This window comes from Poecilia reticulata, linkage group LG9, assembly GCF_000633615.1.
Source record: "Poecilia reticulata strain Guanapo linkage group LG9, Guppy_female_1.0+MT, whole genome shotgun sequence".
Lineage (NCBI taxonomy): Eukaryota > Metazoa > Chordata > Actinopteri > Cyprinodontiformes > Poeciliidae > Poecilia > Poecilia reticulata.
In genome coordinates this window covers 19,177,563-19,196,961 of record NC_024339.1, presented here as the reverse complement: position 1 = coordinate 19,196,961, position 19,399 = coordinate 19,177,563, and the positions used below count along the sequence as shown (strand labels likewise).

General features: G+C 36.8%; 1 protein-coding gene across 4 annotated transcripts in view; it reads left to right on the top strand.

Annotated features, from left to right (window-relative positions):
* grid2 (glutamate receptor, ionotropic, delta 2) overlaps positions 1-19,399 on the top strand; it is a 448,080-nt gene that overhangs the window by 239,794 nt on the left and 188,887 nt on the right. For all 4 annotated transcript variants that reach the window (XM_008418414.2, XM_008418415.2, XM_008418417.2 and 1 more), the window contains one exon: positions 1,036-1,241. In XM_008418414.2, coding sequence (XP_008416636.1) covers positions 1,036-1,241 — 206 coding nt within the window. The remainder of the gene's footprint in view (positions 1-1,035; positions 1,242-19,399) is intronic.

Sequence of the window (19,399 nt, the reverse complement as noted above, 5' to 3'; positions counted from 1 at the left end):
GTTTGCTGGGACAAACCTTTCATTGACGCTCACCCCCCTCTTCCTGGCTAGAGCACAGTGTCTCCATTTCCTCGTACACCTTATCCTCTTTTCAAGGTTTGATACTACTAACAGGAGAGTTAATGCCTTTCCAGTCACTGCTAAAATAAAATTGCTTTCAGATGTTTGTGAGGTGACTCAGCAAGGCTTTGTAGTTTCTGGCACATGCAGTGCTTCGCAAAAAGCTTAATACTAACTAAAGACTTAAGACTAAACAAACAGGCACATGTCATGGATAAAGATATTGGAAATGTTTTTTTTTTTAAGGTTTTGTTGGCTCTAGTGGCCTTTATTTGAAAGTAGTTATTCAGGAAAGAGGGCAATGAGAGAGGGGTAAAACATGAGGCAAATGTCACCAGGCCGGGAATTGAGCCTGCGAGGACTAAGGCCTAAATATGTGGGTTGTGCTTTGCCCCTGCACCACCACAGCACCCCAAGTTATTGGAAATCCTAAAGACCTACAGTTATCCCCACTTCACCTAATGGCGCACTCGACAAATGTGGCCCTGCCGAAAGTTGACTATAGAAAAACTACTACGAAAAAACTCATATGTCTGATTAATATTTTAACATTTTCAATAAACTGTTGGGGAAAATTTTGTCTGGTACCCTTTCTGCATTCAAGATAGAAGACGGAAATATATTTAGTTCTGATGAATAAACTTATGTGGACAAAATAAGCTACTGATCAGATTAGCATGATGAATGACATTTGATTTAGATGTATGCACTGAGCGAATGAGAGCTTATGAATTAGAATATTTGCTGAATTTACTCATGCAGGGAGACAACACATTTTCCTCAACAGAGAAAATGACATCAAATTATTAGTGATAGCTTTCATATTTGTATCAGTGATCAGTTTATTTATTCTAATATATTTAATTTTGATCCCCATGTGTGTCTGTTTGCAAATACCATGTAAAGAACATTAATGTTATGGCAAAACCAAAGTTATGGTGACTTGTGCTTATGCACGTTTCTCTTTCTCTTCAGACATCCGTGGTATTGAGGATTTTCTGGACCGTACCTCTCAGCAAGGAATGGACGTGTCCCTTCAAAAGGTGGAATCTAATGTCAACATGATGATCACAGGTCTTTTCAGAACAATGCGTGTAGAGGAGCTGCATCGATACAGAGATACGCTACGGAGGGCAGTGTTGTTCATGAGCCCAGCGACTGCCAAGGCTTTCATCACTGAGGTAAGGAAGGACGGTTCTTTTGCCTGTTCTGCGTTTATGTTTCACTAAATGAGTGGACTATCAACATACTATCAACTGAAACCTTTATCTGTGTGTTAATGACGTAAGCAGAAGTTTTCATTTAAAACATATTCACTTTACAGTGTTTTAAGGGATGAGACTACAGGAATGTAATTAGAACAGCAAGGATTTTTTTTTAACCAATTCTTATCAGATTGCATTATCATTGTCATGTTTTATTGACTTAACTGCACTCTTTATACCCTAGTAAAGATCAGTTATAAAGGTTTTAATGTTAGCTCCTCATCATGCTACTAATTACATTATCTAAGAAAATAGGAAGCCGCTGGAGCTTTTACTGTGATGCCCTGGATCTGCCAGAAGAGTATTAATATAATAAATGTCTCTTTCTCTCTCCTGCTACTTCAGGGTCCATTGTAAAACAACTCAAATTAAACGAGAATATATATCCCATTTACTGTACATTAGTTTGATTTAATTTACCTTCTCACATATGTTCCAACTACTTCCATTCAAATACTACAAATCTGCATCCAGCATGTACCCCTAAGCCCCATATCCCATCAAGCTCCTTATCGCTGAAGAAGACAATTAGAGAAGTTCCTTTGCTCTTATACATAAATGATATGGAGGTCATGGTTGAAAGCAATAGGCTGCAGCATTAGTTATGAATTCATAATTTGTAGTGGTAGGATGTGGTTTAATCCCATGTGTCATGTTCTCATCTCAGTTTAATTAAAAGTGACCTCGGAAAGAGCAATCACAATCTAATTTGGTTGGAGGCGTGACAGGGAGGGGTGAAAGATGAGGTGTTATCGTGTGAATGTGTTCACAACAGTGTATGTGGGTTTGAGTTTTTATACATTGGCATCATGGAATCAAATCTGAAGCTGTGATTTTTTTTTTTTTTTCTGGCTATGTAGCGGTCTTTGATATTAAGTGTAAAGGTCCAGGACATCCTGAGGGAATTTTTAAAGTCTGCTTAAAACCTTAATAGGCTGTCATATTTTCAGAGCAATTTTAAAGAAAAACATGTTTATGTATCCTTTTTTTTTAAACTTTGAGTTCAAAGAAAAATCTTTTGCCTTGAGCACTTTTGATTATTAGTCCTTGTACTATTTGTCACAGAGTGCCTAAAACAATCAAAAGTGGTAGCACATACTGGGGAAAAGAGCAGGGGTTCTAAATGCACATGCAGGCATATGGAAACATGTACAGTGGACCCCTGGTACAGAGCTGAGGAGTCTCATTCCACTCCGTGTCCACATTGCACATAAATCATACATATGTGCAAAGCTGAGAAACGCTATCACTCAGTGCTTGCTCCACTTGCAATTCCAACTCGCCAAGGGAGCAGGTCTCTGAGTGAGATGATTTATTTATTTTTTTTACCTATATGACATGGTCACTAACGAAGCTGTACAGTTGTAATCAATATCAATCAATCAATCAATCAATCAAATTTTATTTGAATAGCACATTTCAGCAGCAAGGCATTTCGAAGTGCTTTACATAATTGAAATAAAAACAGCATGTGACAGTGAATAAACAGAAAGACAGAATAAAAAAAAATAAAAAAAAGGTTAAAGATAAAAACATTAAAACCCGCACACCTTGGAGGACTTCACTTAAACCTCTCAAACCTCAGAGTTTTAGTTAAAATGCCATTTAACAAGGATTCTCATACATCAGAGTTTTAGTTAAGATGTCATTTAAAGAGAAATAAAAATAACTTAATAACTAGATGAAAAGTAAAGATAAAAACATTAAAACATCAAAGACATCAAAACCCGCACTCTAAACCTAATTTAGCCATAAGCAACTCTAAACAGGTGGGTTTTAAGTTGAGATTTAAAGGCACCCAGTGTTTACAGATATTCAACTGCAATAGCCATCAACCTAATGATGGCTACTGCATCCGGAGGTTGCTATTGCAGCATTAAACAAATTTAAATGAAAATGTAAAAATTTGCACAGAAACACAAAGACAAAACCCCAATTTAGGCAATTTATTTGTAAAATAGTTCATTTGGGTTAGTTACACTTAACGATCCCCTCTGAAACTTGCTTGTTTTAATTGTTCACACACCAATTACACTTTAACGTACATAAATACACACAGCATAAAACATATTGGTGCTACCACAAAAGCTGATATCCACAGTCTTCTTTATATTTGCTCTTGAGGGTACAACCAATTAGCGGTAAGGAAAATCAGTAATATTTAATTGAAATTAATATTTCATATTTAACTAAAATAATATTTTAGATATGCTCTGTGAAAAAATCTGCAAATAGGCTCAAATAATTTGGAGTTGTGTTCCACAGAAAAATCTGCAAATAAGTTAATCTGCTAATACTGAACTGCTATTAGGCAATGGTCTTGCAGCAAATGACACTTCTTCTTTGGCAGATGTTAATGGGATATATCATGTATGAAGTTAACATTTTGCCCAAATTTTGTGTTAGAAAAAGGGCAGATCATCAAGGATAAAAGTTGATGATCTGCACTTTTTAAGGATAAAAGTTTTAATGAGCTTAGGAAAGGCCAAATTATAATGGCTAGCCAGCTGAGTCAGAATCTCCAAAGCTGCAGGGTTAGGGTTGGGTTAGAGAGAGACAAACATTCTAAATATCTATAGAGCAAAAAAATGGGCTTTACAAATTGATTTAATAATTTTAAATAATAGGTGACTAAGACTGTTGGATCCAAAAGCAGGGATTTATTTTAGTGCAACAATGTCAATGGAAAAACAAATCTATTTGCATCATACTTTACAACTGAGGACGGGATGAGCAGTAGCTTTGTACATGCATGATTCATTTGCATTGTGAACATGAAATTATACGGATATCTTCTCTACGATGACTGCAGGACGACTGTGACTACAGTGATTGGAAAGTGGGAGGGGATCCTGGTGGCACTCACTGTTTCCTCTGGCCAATTACCTTGGAGCTTTCATGTGTTGTTACCAAAGTCTCCAGTAACAAAAAAGTAATTAGATTTGTCACTAGTCATTAAAAAAAAGAAAAAATGTCTCTTGAAGGGTCTGAAAAGGGTCTGAATATATTTTAAGGTGGTAACAGTGCTAGTGAAGTCCATGCCTCAAGAGATTAAACTTGTTTTGGGAGTAAAAACACTGCAGGCGTTGAACCCCTTTAATGTTGGCCCCTCTTTTGCCAGTTGCTCACAATGTTATACTTGCTAGCTAGAAATGGCTAAAAACAATGGGAGTCAGTCAAAAGGAGCCAGAATGGTTCTAATCAGAGCACCAGCAAATGGGATTACATAAGCACTGACGGGACATGGGGATTGGGAGAGTTAATGTCATGTTCTGAGAAAACCCGAGGAAAAAAAGGCTACAAGAAATACATGAACAGGAAAATAGGCAAGTCAAGTCACCTATTGGTTGGATGAATAGCTCAAAGATCGAAATCTTAACATTGTACAAAGTCAAAATCATTTATTATATAATGTTATTGGTTACAAAGAAATGATTGTGATTTTTTTCATTTAGTAGCAGTGCACTCTGCTCTGATGTACCACAGTTCTCAGCAGTGACATTGGTAAATCAAAAAAAGGTTTAAACTCATTAAACTGCCAAGGTAGCTGAAGCAGCCTTCATAACTACAAATAATATTGAGTGGATGCATTCTTATAATCATTCATCAGTTTACACAATAAAGTATCATTCACAATAATAATAGAAAATGTTTTTAGCAGTTGTACAATATGGACTCGGATAATTACCTTAGTGTGATACTGAGACTCTTTTCACCCTTTTTTAAAAGATATTTCTATTTTTCTTTTAACATAACAGTCATTTAATCAATGTGAAACATAACATGGAGAGTTTTTATAATTTGAGTCTGAAGATTGGAAAAGAGTGGTGTGTAAGACTGATGATTACTGGTCTCTGCTTCTTTGTTCCTGCCAGGCAGGTGGAAATGATCAGAGTGACAGACTAAAGGGTTAAAAGACAGACAGAGACATGTGGAGATGCTCAGAGATAAATGGGACCTTGTTTTTCGCTACATCACTTATCGGTACGGTCATTTTTCTCAGGAATCACCTCCCCTCCAGATGCATTAGGCCCTGATGGTAAATGTGAACTGAAAGCTGATCCAAATGACTTGGCAAGAAGAGACAAACAGATGATTAGTGGGATCAAAGAATAGAATACATTCATGGGTGTGTGGAAATGCCTGAAAGTATTTTTGTCTGACTGTAAAGGAGTGCTTGCTTTTTGGTTTGTTTACTGAAGCCTACTTCAAACAAACAATAAGGATACACCAAAAGATGCAGTGACCCATTTTTATTTCTTTTCGTAATTGTCTTTGACGTGTGCCTGAGCATTTGAAACCATGGAAGGAGAAGGTAAAAAAAATATTACATAATGGAAAGTGACTGTTTGATATTTTTAATGGTCAGTCTATCCTGAATTGTTAGTCTTTGTTTTCATTGTATTTGAATAGAATAAAAAACTCAAATTTCAAATTGGGTAAGATCTAATTTGAAAAATTTTAATCGCAACAATAATAGGTATTAATACAATATATATACAATATATATTCTACATTCTTAATATACAAATAACAATCATTATTTCTGCTGCCAGTCCTGTCAGTTGGCTCCGTAAAAATGATTTCAACGTTAGAACATTTAGTTATAATAATATTTCTGGTGCTTTCCATACATCCATCCATCTCTTCATATGTCCGAAACATGCAGAGATCCTTATCCACAGACACACTCTCCAGCTTATTCAGAATCTCCAGATCAGATGCCCAAATCACCTCAAGTTGCTCCCTTACATGTGGATAAGAGGCTCCCCCTGGATGATGGAGTTCCTCATCTTATCGCTAAGACTGAGTTTGGCCAGTCTACAGAGAAAGCTCATCTCCGCTGCTTGTGTCTGGGATCTCATTCGTTCAGTCATGATCCATCTCATGAGCATGAAGGTGAGAGTTGTGAAAACAACAGAGTGTGAAATTGAGAGCTTTGCTTTTTGGCAAAGGTCTTTCTTTACCACGATCCCAGCAGCGTCCAATTTACTGTAGGACCAAACCCTTGATCTATTTTCCACTCTACCCTACCAACCTCCTCTTTTTGGCAACATAATAATGCCACGGATTTTCAGCGAACAGCTGCCGCAGTTTCAAATAATTTTAGCACAAACATTAAACTGTTATAAGTTTGTTTCTTATCTTGTTTTGTATGGTTGCATATCTAAAATGATAAAGGGAGGATGATATGTAAAATTAACTTTTTTGAGCTTTATATTGAGTTGTAATGCTATTTCTGCATCATAAACAGACCTCGAGTGTAGCTTTGATTCTCTAAAGATTTGGAGGAATCCTTGAAAATCCCATGGTAGCTACTCACTGATGACTAAGCACTTACTCTCACAAAGTGCCACCTACTTCCACAAAGCTTCCTGTTGGAGCTGCAGCCCCCAGTCGAGTTTCCGCCTCACAGGGCGCCCCTCCCTGCGTGTTCCCCAATCAACTCCACCAGGTTAGTGGCAGCAACAACTAGCAAATATCTAGTGGAATTGGTCATCAAGGTCATTCAAGGACCTCCCCGTAATGTACTTCAGCCTCTGCTCAGCTCTTCATCCTACGTCCTCCATAGAACAATTTTACCACCACGGCCTTACGGGAAAAAATTGAATTAGTATTACCTGTTTTACTGTCATAGGGGAGTGCTTGTGTTTCTCCCACAAATGTATGTATATTCTCACTTATTTGGTTTGTCAGCAATCTTCCCAATGCTGGGTATTTTTACTGTTTTTTTACAAAGTAGTGACCTTCTTGCTGATAACTTTATTGTATAAAATACAGAGTATTGATCCCTCGAGTACTGCTACCAGTATTAGGCTTCTGACAGGCTCTCAAATTTCTCCACAGTGTTGTAGTAACTCAATTGTGGTTTTATTAGTCATGCTTTCCTATGATATCTGGATTTTAAATATCTAAATTTATTTACAATAGAAAGACTTTTCCTCTTTATCTGATGGATTTCAGGAAAATAGCCCTCGCCCATGTATTTTGAAGCATTTCGCTGCACAGTGTCTGATATATTTGCAGACCCAACATGCTCATTCAATTTTCTGGATTATTTAACATTTTCCTGCTCTGTTGCCCTTTTCTCAGTCTAGTGCATATGAGCCAGTGCCAGCTAGGTTCCTTGTCGGTGCACACATATCCCCTTTCTGTCCAGTTTTCACACAGAAGAGAAAAGTCGATTTCTTAGCACAGGAGTATTCTTTTACAAAAAACATGCAACGCGAGTTATTAATTGGCTAACCAATTAATGAATTCAGAGAAATGACAATCCCTATCATTGCTGCTATGAGGTTTTTATTGCGTTTAAATTTCCACCAAACAAAACAAACAAAAAATCAGAAGGAGGATGCAAAGAATCAGCCTTAAAAGGCTTATGCAGTTAAACATCTCAATCTCAAACCTGGACTACAGATAAGGCAAGCATTCACACAGCCATACAATTGTGAAAAAGGGACATTTTGTCACTTAAGTGAAATTGACAGGATGCAATAAATCACACTTGAGCGATTTGTTGTCTTTCTGATATTTTTACAAGATTTTACAACAGATTTGTATTCACAATATGCAATTATAAAAAAAAAAAGATTTTTTTCTTTCTGTCGTTTACTTTAATTGTTTAATGTGTTTGAACTGTTTCTACCTCCTGGATTGGCATGTTGGTGTCAGCTATGTAGTGATGAGGCAAAAAGCAGCTACAAAACATAAATAAATGTTGACCAAACTTAATAGGTCGACCCAACCGTATGCTTTGAATATTATTTCTTTTACTCAATGTATTGTATGGCTAAATGTCATTCCTCTTTTTTTGTGTTTAAAATCCCAAGTTCTCAAGGTTAGCATTTTTTAGACAGAGGAATGCTATAAAGTAAATCCATTTAATAAGTTATTGAAACCTGAACAGTGGATCTTTTTTTTTTATAAAATGTTGATATGTTTCAAATTTTCTATGACAAAACTGATATTTTGTTTCCTTTCTTTATACCTGTAAAGAGATTCATGCACACAAAAGAGAGGGAAAGAGACACACACAGAAGGAGACAATTAAATATGGATTTTGCCAGTTTATATAACTTTAAATAAATATCTAAATAACTGTTGCCATTTAAGAACTGTTTTCTGTTTAACTGACATTTCTTACTTTAAGGTTTATGTTGAAAATTACAACATGGATGACAGATGTCGGAAGAGAAACATTAAGAAAAATATTCTTCCTAAGTCATGTTAAATGATGTATTCTGTGAATATGGATCTGGGCACTAAAACTTTGAATTTAGAATACAGAAAATGTATTCTATTGTTCTTTAAAGAAAAACTGACAGGAATAAATCTTGCTTGATTAAAATAAAATAAGATTTATTTTTTATGCCGCATATGATTTATAATGAAGTTTAAAATAGAACCCTCTCTATGTTCTATGTTCTTTTTTCTCTATCCATGACATATAGAGAAAAAATTTACTAGAGATAAAAAATGTTTTTTTGATTTAAGTAAAAAGAGTTTAGTTGTTGGGCTGCACAGTGGCGCAGTTGGTAGAGCTGTTGCCTTGCAGCAAGAAGGTTCTGGTTCGATTCCCGGCCCCGGTTTTCTGCATGGAGTTTGCATGTTCTCCCTGTGCATGCGTGGGTTTTCTCCGGGTACTCAGGTTTCCTCCCACAGTCCAAAAACATGACCGTCAGGTAAATTGGTCTCTCTAAATTGCCCCTTGGTGTGAGTGTGTGTGCATGGTTGTGTGTCTCTCTGTTGCCGTGCGACAGACTGGCGACCTGTCCAGGGTGTACCCCGCCTCTCGCCTGGAACGTTAGCTGGAGATAGGCACCAGCAACCCTCCCGACCCCACTGAGGGGCAAGAAAATGTATGGATGGATGGAGTTTAGTTGTTAGTTAAGGTGGCTCTCATGTGGAATCTTTTTTTTTTTTTAAATGTGTTGTAAAGTTCTTGTGATAGTTTCAGAATTTTTTTCATTTCTAAACATGCAAAAAGTCCCTATTATATTTATGGTTTCTTTTACAGGGTAGATCAATACTTCTTTCTATACTGTAAATTATGTTTATGTTTGTGCTTTTAAGGCAGACAACATGGATGAAAACGAATGTAATAGCGTATGAGAAAGCAACCCCCCCCCCTCCCCCCCCCAAATGATTACATCCAATGTTTCTGTATTTCTATATTATATTAAAGTATTTGCACAAAAAGCCCCTGCCCTGGTAAACACTCTAGCCCTGTCTAAATAGGTGAAGAGAAGCTGGTAGCATGTGATTTTTTTTTGTCTCTATGGTGGCATCAGCCATCTTCTGGTGTAGTATGCTGGAACAGCAACTTAGCAAGGACCAAGCGGTTAGATAAGCTCATCAGAAAGACTTGCTCTTTCCAAGGATACCCGCCTCGACCAACTGATGTCCCCTCGACCCAGTGCAGGTCGCATGAGGCTGTTGCTGAACTTGAGCGTTCCTTCAGTGACAGATTGCAGCATCCTAAATGCACAGAGGAGCGTTATCACAAGTCCTTCCTCCTAGTAGCTGTAAGACAGTGGTTCTTAACCTTTTTTGAGGTACCGAACCCACCAGTTTTATATGCGCATTCACCAAACCCTTCTGTAGTGATAAGTAAAATATGACCCCCCCCCCCCAAAATTCAAGACATAGATCACTAAGATCACTAAGTCTTCTTAAAAGGTAGAGTCTCTGAGAACAGTTCTTTAAAATATAGTCAGTGTTTTCAGCAAAGTTGAGCTGACTGTCCCAAGGTATTTAAAATTTGCCACAGTTTCAACAGGTTGGCCATCGAGAGAAACTGGAACCACTTTAAGATCTTTTAATTAGCTCTACATTCTTAAGAGAATGAAAAATTTATACTAAATAATGAAGACTTTGCGGTGTTCTGATTTAGTAATGTAATTATATTAGTTGTGTTACCACCCCCACGCCACTAGAGACAGTACCAATCCCGAAAAGATGCGACTATTGAGCAGATTTAGAAGTACACCGAAAGCTACAGAATTTGGTAAAAACAGTGAGTTTTGCTGAAGTAAATAAAGACACAAGTTCAAATCCATGCTGAGAGTGGAACTCCTTCAATCAGTGCTAATCCTGATTGGCTAAGCAATGTAACTGATCCTCTGCAGCAAGTGATGGCAAAGCGGGGCGTCATCACGACTTTACACAAGTGTGTCTTTACCTCCGCAGCAGAGGCTCTGCCGAACCCCTGAGACCGACTCATCGAACCCCTGGGGTTCGATCAAACCCAGGTTAAGAACCACTGCTGTAAGACCTTGTAGCTAAAAGGCAATACATTTTTGCATCCCTGTTATTTGCACAGTTTTTTCATTTCTTGCAAGTAGTCTGATGTTTTTGTAGACAATTATAGATGCATGTTTTTTTTTCCCTACACTACCCTACTGAGTTGCACATTTATTTTAATATTTGTTTGCTATTTTTAGGAACTGTTCATTTTAATTTTCTTATGATGTAAATGAGTCCTACATGTACAGTCTCTTATTATTATTTATTTTGTTTTGATTGATTGATTGATTTTTTTACCCTTGTGTGAATTCCTGTGTGAACAAGTTTCTAGGATAATGCTTAAAGACCAGCTTGACATTGCAAGCAAATGCCAGTTTATCCCTGCAACAAAACGCATAAATATGAAGAAGAGGAAGAGATATCCCTTTTTTACTCATTTGCTGTAATTTTCCCTCCGGTTTTGGGCTTAGCAGTCCTCCGCTGCCAGAGGAGCCTTAAAATCAGATGTTGTGATGCTGCTGTGCTTCATTGCCAGTGATGAATATGCATTTTCTCATCAACATGCTGTGCATGAATTTTCAGCGATTTATAATGAATTACCACTGATCCGTTTTGGACCCAAAGGCCATGAAATGTGCTTGGGAAAGAAAATATGAGCTGTCATTAACAATCAAAACAAAGACAACTATATTATATTATATTATATTATATTATATTATATTATATTATATTATATTATATTATTTTGTCTTTGTGACAATTTGAAGAGCCCGGTATGACTGTCTTTATTTAAATGCAGTATTACATCAGACATGTTTTGGCTTAATTGTATTACTTGTATGTACAATTGCAGTCCAAATGACTCATAGTTGTGAATTTGTTTTTGTTGCTTGTTTTTTATGCTTGTTTTCTTTTGTTTACTGGCATGTATTGGTATACAGTCTTGTAACTAAACATTCTAAAGTAATTTCCATCTAAATCACTTCAGAGTAATTTAGACTATTCGATTTTAGATTAACTTTTTGCGCAATAGTTTGAAGAATATTTTTATTGGTATAGCCATGCTCAGTTGCTGGAAGTTGAGTTGTTTATCCCGTTTTATTTACAAACAGATCATTTGTCATTGCTTCAATGTCTTTGTTGTGGCAATAAAGTGCTGGGAATAAATGCAGGCCTCTAATTATAGAGCATAAAGGACAGGAGTAAATCAATAGGAGAAGTTGCATAATTAAACAACAGGGAGAGGATGGAAAGAATGACGCATTGTTTGTCAAGAAATGCTATTGGGAAGGTCAGTCTAATAGAGGTAGAGGTCAGTACAGCATAAGAATTGGGTAAATTAATTTAATGGATACATTTTTAAGCATAATAGGTATTTACTCAGTGTGATGCTTTTTTTTAATCAGCTCTTTTATTATAATTCTTTAGTTAAAAGTACCCCCCAAAAAAATTCAGTTATCTGTTATTGTAGAGGGATGTTAGCTTAACTTTTTATTGTTATTATGAGGTATTCAGACCAAAAAAATGTATGAATTGAGCCAGCTACTGGCTTTGGTGCTGCGTTCTGTGGACAAAGTGAAGTCTCATGTAGTGCAGCCAAAATAGACAAAGTTTTCACAATTTTAGCTGGCTAATGTACGAGTCTGAATTTAGTATTGTAAGCTATGAAAATGAATCTCTCTTGAACTAAAACATACACAAGAGTTGAGAGAACAAGATCAATATCTAAAAAGACTAAACTTTGATCCACCTTTCATTCATAGGACAGTGTAGATCTTAAGGAGCTTTATTTTAATTTTGCTCAGTTATGTACAGATGAATAAATACTCCATCTTCACCACACATCAAATCAGATTGGGTATAGTGTCCCAGAAACTGATGATCCCGGTCTGTTTTAAACCGTGACACAATAATCAAACATATTAGTGCAGACTCACAGTATTTCCTCTCTACCACCTTTCACTGCATTTAAAAGAGCAAAAGGACTCAAGCATTGGTTTTCCCCTTGAACTTTATCACAACGCAGCGATGACATTATGGTCTTATCTTAATAAACAGGGTGCCAGTATGTGTGTTGTGGGATGACATTAAAGCTTTATCTGCGCTCACAAAACTGGGAGCCCAGTGATTATAGGCGTTTCAGCTACAGGACTGAGGGCTGTTTGTGTGTCTGTGTATGTGTGTAAGTAGCATCAAAGGTTAGCGCTATTGACTGCTGCTGGTACAGCCACTAATGGGGCTACAGATATGTTTGTGTGTAAACATGTCATCTCAATTTCAGTTTTCCAATGTGCTTATCAGTTGCCTTTTTCCTACTTATTTCCTCTGTTTCTGCTTAAACTCTCATACAAACTTGTGCATTTACCAGTCCTTATACACTCAGTGCCATTTAAACTCTCCACCCTTTTGCTATATTTATATCTCCATTAAATGTGCATATAACTAATTATAAGAGCTTTGTAATATTACAGTTTGGGGCTGTTGTGGCTCATTTAGTAGACTATTAGACTGACCTTCCCAATAACATTTTATTTAAAAAACACGACTAACAACAACAACAACAACAATAATAATAGTAAATAGTAATAATATAATAGTGTAGTCATTAGAGATACTCATGATCCAAGAGGTGTGCATCTGGGTCTGGATCCTTTTGCAATGTACATATTGTACATGTGTATCGAGCATTAACACAACAGACTTCCTAAGTTCTGCAGTCAGTCTTGCGTAGGAAACCCATTCCACTCTGTGTCCACTTGGCAAATAAATCACACATTTGTAAATCTTAGTAACGCTATCGATCAATAGAGACAGACTATTTAGAGTGCCGTAATACCTTAATACAGTATATAAATGATGAAAAACAAATGTGCAATAACAAAAGAAAAATTACTTGAAATGACAACAGAGTAGATGATTGTGCAAACTCCAGCATGTATGTAAAAATGTATTGATTTTGATGGGAGCAGTGATGGTTACAAAGTCTGACAACTGCTGGGAGGAACGACCTACAATAACGCTCCTTTGTGCATTTAGGATGCTGCACTCTGTCACTGAAGGAGCTCTCCAATTCAGCAACAGTGTCATGCATAGTATAGGAGAAATTGCCCATCAGAGTCCTTCTGTCTCCTACCAACCGCACTGGGTTGAGGGGGCATCCAAGTACACCGCTGGTATTCCTGATTTGTAACCTCTTCCTCTCCGCTGTAGAGAAAATTCTACTCCATCATATTACACCATAAAAGATGGCTGATACCACCACAAAGTCAAAGAGGACCTTGAGGTGCATCCCCTGCTGTCCAAAAGACCTCAGCCTACTCGGTGGGGATTGTCTCTACTGACCCCTCCTTTAAAGAGCATTAGTCTTATGAGTCCAGCCAGTTTGTTGTTCAAGTGAACACCCAGGTACTAAGAGTCCAATATCTCAACGTCTACTCCCTGGATGTTTACCTCTGTCAGTGAGGTGAGGTGCATAATAATAATAATAAAAAATCAAATATACATTATTTGTGAAATATTTGGTACATGGAGTGAGGTTTAGAGGAAAAGTACTGGCATTTAAAAGTGAGGTGGGGGTGGCAATATGTAACGTTGACTTTTTTAAAAACTTTATATCATGTCATAATGTTATTCCATCATTAAAAACAAACCTGGAGTGCTGCTTTGATTCTTTCATTCATGTTTGAGAAATCCTTGAATCTCCCACGGCAGCCATTTCAGGGTGAAGAAATGCTTGCTCTCACAAAGCTTTCGCCTCACAGGGCACCGCCTGTCTCCTCCAGACTAGCGGCGGCAGTAATTAGCAAACGCCTGGTGGAAGTCTGCTGAGCTTATCATGAAAACTACTTCACTTGAAGTAAACGCCCCTAAAAATGGTTGTAGACAACATAATGGAGCAGCATTGTTGTGATGATGTGCTGAAGACAGAGTGTTAAAAAGAGCAGGAGATTCATTAAGAGGCGATTTAAAGGTGTTATGTTGCAGAGTCAAATTTTGCTTAAGTTATGTTTGATATATACAGCATTTTTAGTCGATTGTTATAAAATGTGCCTGCAAAATACATAACACCCTTCTAAGATTAACGTTTTGCCCCCATTTCTCTTTACTGTTATGCTTTACTGTCAAATTAAGAACAGTAATACTACAAGAAAAACAGATCAGAATGTGTTAAAACAGATCAGAATGTGTTAAGCATAATAAGATCAAAATGGAGAACAGCTAAAATGAAAGTGACCACAAAGAAGAACAAACAGGACAATGATCATGGATGGTTGACTTTGAGGAAAGACACAGAAACCGAAGGAAAGAATGGAGCGTTTCAATACAAACCACAGAGTTGCTCTAAGTATGTCTAACAGCTAAAATAAAAAAAAGAGATGGTTGTATTTCCCAAAAGCTTATTATTATGTATGGATGAATGGCTGCAAACAACAAAGTGGCTTTTAAGAAGACACTTTTTCTTTCTGAGCATGTTTTAGTTCTTCTTGACAGCACAAAGCATGGCTTTAGAAACATCCATTAAATTCAGAAGTTTGAAGAGTGAAAATGACTAAGCCGTTTTAACTATTTAATAAAAGTGTATTTGTAATATTTTATAGCTTTGTGTTTTGTTAGTTGTTAGTGATATCAAACATTACACCACGCGCAAGTTCAAGTCAGGAATAATTTTCAGCATTTTTTACAACCTTTCTGAATGCAGCTTTAACTGAAGGCTACAACAAGATAAAACATGGAGGTTTTTTATTTTTCTAAATAAATAAAGAGATCCAACAAACACATGAAAAAAAATACTGCGTTTTATCTTAGTGGTTGGTTTTATATATTTTTGTACTTGTTGGCTGTATAAGTAAGATATTTTACCCATAACTTCAGTTTACAATCTGATTGATTTGCCTCTTCTCTTCTAGCCAATTAGCAATGTTGCTCATTCAATCTTGCATGCAAAACTGCATATCATCTGCTTAGTTATTTGCATAGTAAGAAATAACCAATATGGCACCGTTTGATATGTTTTTTTGTGCCGTTCTCTGGTAGTGTTACAATGTCACCGGTTGGCACGGCATACATATCAAATAATTTTCTGAGGACCTGCATTCTGTCATGTGGGCAAAGACATTTTCAGATCCCCCCTTTTTTTTCCCAGATATTTTTGCTCGTCTAAGTGTGAACATGGCCTTATAACAGTGGTCCCCAAACTACGAATCTTTAGCAGGAAGTGTGTCCTGTAAACTGTGGGTGTTTTGTTTTGCATGGCGCATTGGGGCCATCTGTTGGACTTTTAGGGAACTGCTTGACTTTTATGTTATTTAATCAGTATGGTTGTTTGCTAGCGGTAGAGCAGAATAACACACGTGTTTGTTATGAAAGCCACATTCCAGGTTTCCCTCAATGAAATATATACTAGTCAGTCCCAGTGACTGTTTCACTAACGGTTTTTGCCCATGTGCTTTCTGGGTAAAAATCGGCAGCGCAGGTGATAAACGTGTTACAAACTGACTCCGGCCCCCCACCAGAGAAGGGAACAGTTATGTGGCCCTCACAGGAAAAAGTTTGGGGACCTCTGCCTTATAACATCTCTCTCATCGGTCACCAAAAATATTAAACATGTAATGTACAATTTTTTTTTTGCCTTTTGCTTTCTAGAAAATTAAAACCTGTTTTTAGAAATCAAAATGTGTTTTTGTTAGTGAAATTTCCAATTACAGAAAAGTCTAAATATTCATCACTTGAGAAGCAAAATAGTCATCACAAGAACTTGGCTATGAAATGTCTCAAGTGATGGAAATAGGAAAAGCATGTAGCTGTTTTGTCAGATGTATCAAATTGTTCAAAGCAGATCACTTTTCAATTAACTTAAATTGGCTTTATTCACCTGTCCCTAAAGGGCAATTGGTTTTGCAGCAAGTTACATTTGAATATTAATAGAACAGTCATTTAGCAGGAGGTTTAAAGCTCAGAAAATTATCATTCAGTATTTTATAGCCCTCTTTGATAGTTGTATAACATTGGAATCAAGTTTTTTGTGCACTCAACATCATGAAAAAAAAAGGAAAACATGGTTAAGATTTGTCTAAATTACTTCTATGACGTCAAGCTACACTCGGCATTAAACTAAAACTCGAGTGCAGTGTAAGGTCAGCTCTTCTGGCGGAAAACTATAGCATATGCTTCAACCTCTGGAGGCCAAATCGGATGTGTAATTGAGGGCCATAACAGCTGCTGCTCTCCACCATATACAGCTGGTTATTCCTTTCATGGCTCACTCGCTCAAACACCAGCCATTAGGCTCTGACTCTACTATGACCTCCTTTTATGCCCCCACTGGTTACAACTTCATTACATGTTATGAGATTTCACATCACCACTCATTAATACACACTGCAAGAAAATGTCATACAATGACCTCTTGTGCACAAAGTGTACATGTTAATGTTGGGATGACTTGGATTCTCCCTGATTGGATTTTTAACTATCTCTAAGGCATAAGTTCTGGAAAATGTAAAAAATTCTACCAACATAGAACATTATGTCTTTGTTTGTGTGGTTGTGTGTGGTACAGTATTGGATGAAAAAGGTTTATGCTAGAGAGTACTGTTTAGTAAGCTAATATTTCATGGTTGCACACACAAAAAATTACAAGACATAAATGTAGTAAAATATCTTGGGAATGAGGGTTTATGTATTTTACTTTATTAATTATATTATCCAACTTAGTATATTGCGTAATGATATGTTCTGTTTTAAAATAACATTATAATAGTAATTTCACGTTTTATTTAGAAGTGCTTTTCAGAGCACTCAAAGACATTGTGCAGATGAAGCAACATAACAAGAAGCGGTACACACCAACGATTCGAGAAGAATAGGCAATCACAATGTGTAAGCAATCTTAAACTTGAACATAGGTATAGAGTATCGGTGTTGGGAATGTCATGAGGGAGGCGATTCCAGAGTTTGGAGTTTAGTGGGAGAAAGTTCTGCTCCCCATTGTGCCGAGTCGAGCCGAAGGAACAGTAAAATAGTAAACAAATCAGTAGTAAACACTGTAGGATGCCACGGTCCTAATAAATTGCCAAAATGGACAAAGTGAGCCAACTTTACATTCCTTTTTCAATAAAAAGAAATTGGCAACAACTGACATTTCAACTTCTTAAATGGGTGTCCTGTTATAGACTGCAAAATTCCCGACACCTCCTGTCCTACTGACTTGTATAGTAGGGTGAGTAGGAGTAGTTATAGTGGTAATAATTACAAATTTTATTTGAAGCTCATGAATTACTTTCAGTGTTTAAGTTGTAGAATAAAGTTCTAAAACAGGGTCTTGGAGTTGAAGACCTCTGCTCCATAGCATGTAATAGAATGAGTAACAACTTTTAAACATACAGTTAAACATAATTCTTATAGCTTGATAAAGAAAATAAATATGTTGCAATTGATTACTTGACCATTGCTGTCAACAATAAGTTGTTGCTTGCAGGGTCAACATTACTACAATTGACACAGATTATTAAGTCTTTCATTGCATTTTTGGTCATATTTTCTTTAATATGCAGCCAAATCTTAGAACTTTTATTAGACCCCCATTTTGTTTATGGATACTTATAAGCTATGACATATATAATATCAACAGTAAAATCCCACTGTAGTTCTTGAAAAGCAGCTGGCAGATCAATTAAGAACACAAGACCACCAAGAACTTTCACGTCAGCCTACCCATTCACACTGTGTACACACAACTGTGCACTTTGGACCATAAAGACAGCTGATTCTATTCGTTTCAGCCATTGATTCATCCACATCTAAATGTCAAGTTGAATATTGTCATATTTGCTGGAGGTTGTTGTGCGGTGTGTGGGTTATACATGGCCTCTGTGGATTTCGTAGTGCTTGGAGCTGTGGTGAGATCAATAAACTGAAAGGCCAGTGTGTGCCTGGGTCTAGTTTGCTCCTGCCAGCACACACGACTCCCCCATTTTCGGTATGATAAATGTATAGCATGTTGGTGCTCTTACCCTTTGCCATATCAGCATATGAAATGTAAGACCTCTGTTGCTAAAGATTTTTTCAGATAGAATAAAGAAAAAGTAGAGACCAGCTCATATAAAACGTCTGCTGAGTAGGACAAAAAGTAAAAGAAAAAAAAAAAGTCTGCTGCCCTTTTTCCTTACATTTTCATCAGAAAGAATGTGATTGATCAATAATACTGATGTTTTGCTGGATTGGTTAGTGAGCAGGGCAAGACCTTGTCACGACAAGATTTTTGTGGCATTTGTTGACTATGACAGCTCACTGTCTGTGTTTTTGTGCGTAGAAGAATGGAGGTGAAAAATCTGATCAGCAAAAGTTTGTAGAATAACAATATTCTTGGACATTTTTTGAAGCAAACAGAAAACCATCTAAATAAGTATACTAAATCTATAGTTCTTTGTACGTCGCATCCTCTTTTTTCCCCTTTAACTGTAGGAATAAAAGCACAACCTTACCAGACTTTGTAAATCATTGGTGTGTGACCATGACTGCATCAAACTAATTAAACGTTGCATTGGTAGTAATTTACAGTCATTAGCTGTTGGAAAGAATTACACAGACCTTTGATACCCATGTGACTCATGGTATGGTCCAGTGCATTCAATTTGATTACATTGAACTCCATTTCTCCACAATGTTTCTCCAGTTCCAGACTCATCAGTCCACCCATTGCACTGGTTAATTGCGAGGGATTTGCTAAAGCATTATTGTTTATGAATTTTACAGCTAAAATATGATATAAAACTATAGTTCATCTATTCATTTACTTGACATGATAATAGAGAAGCAAACAAAAGGCT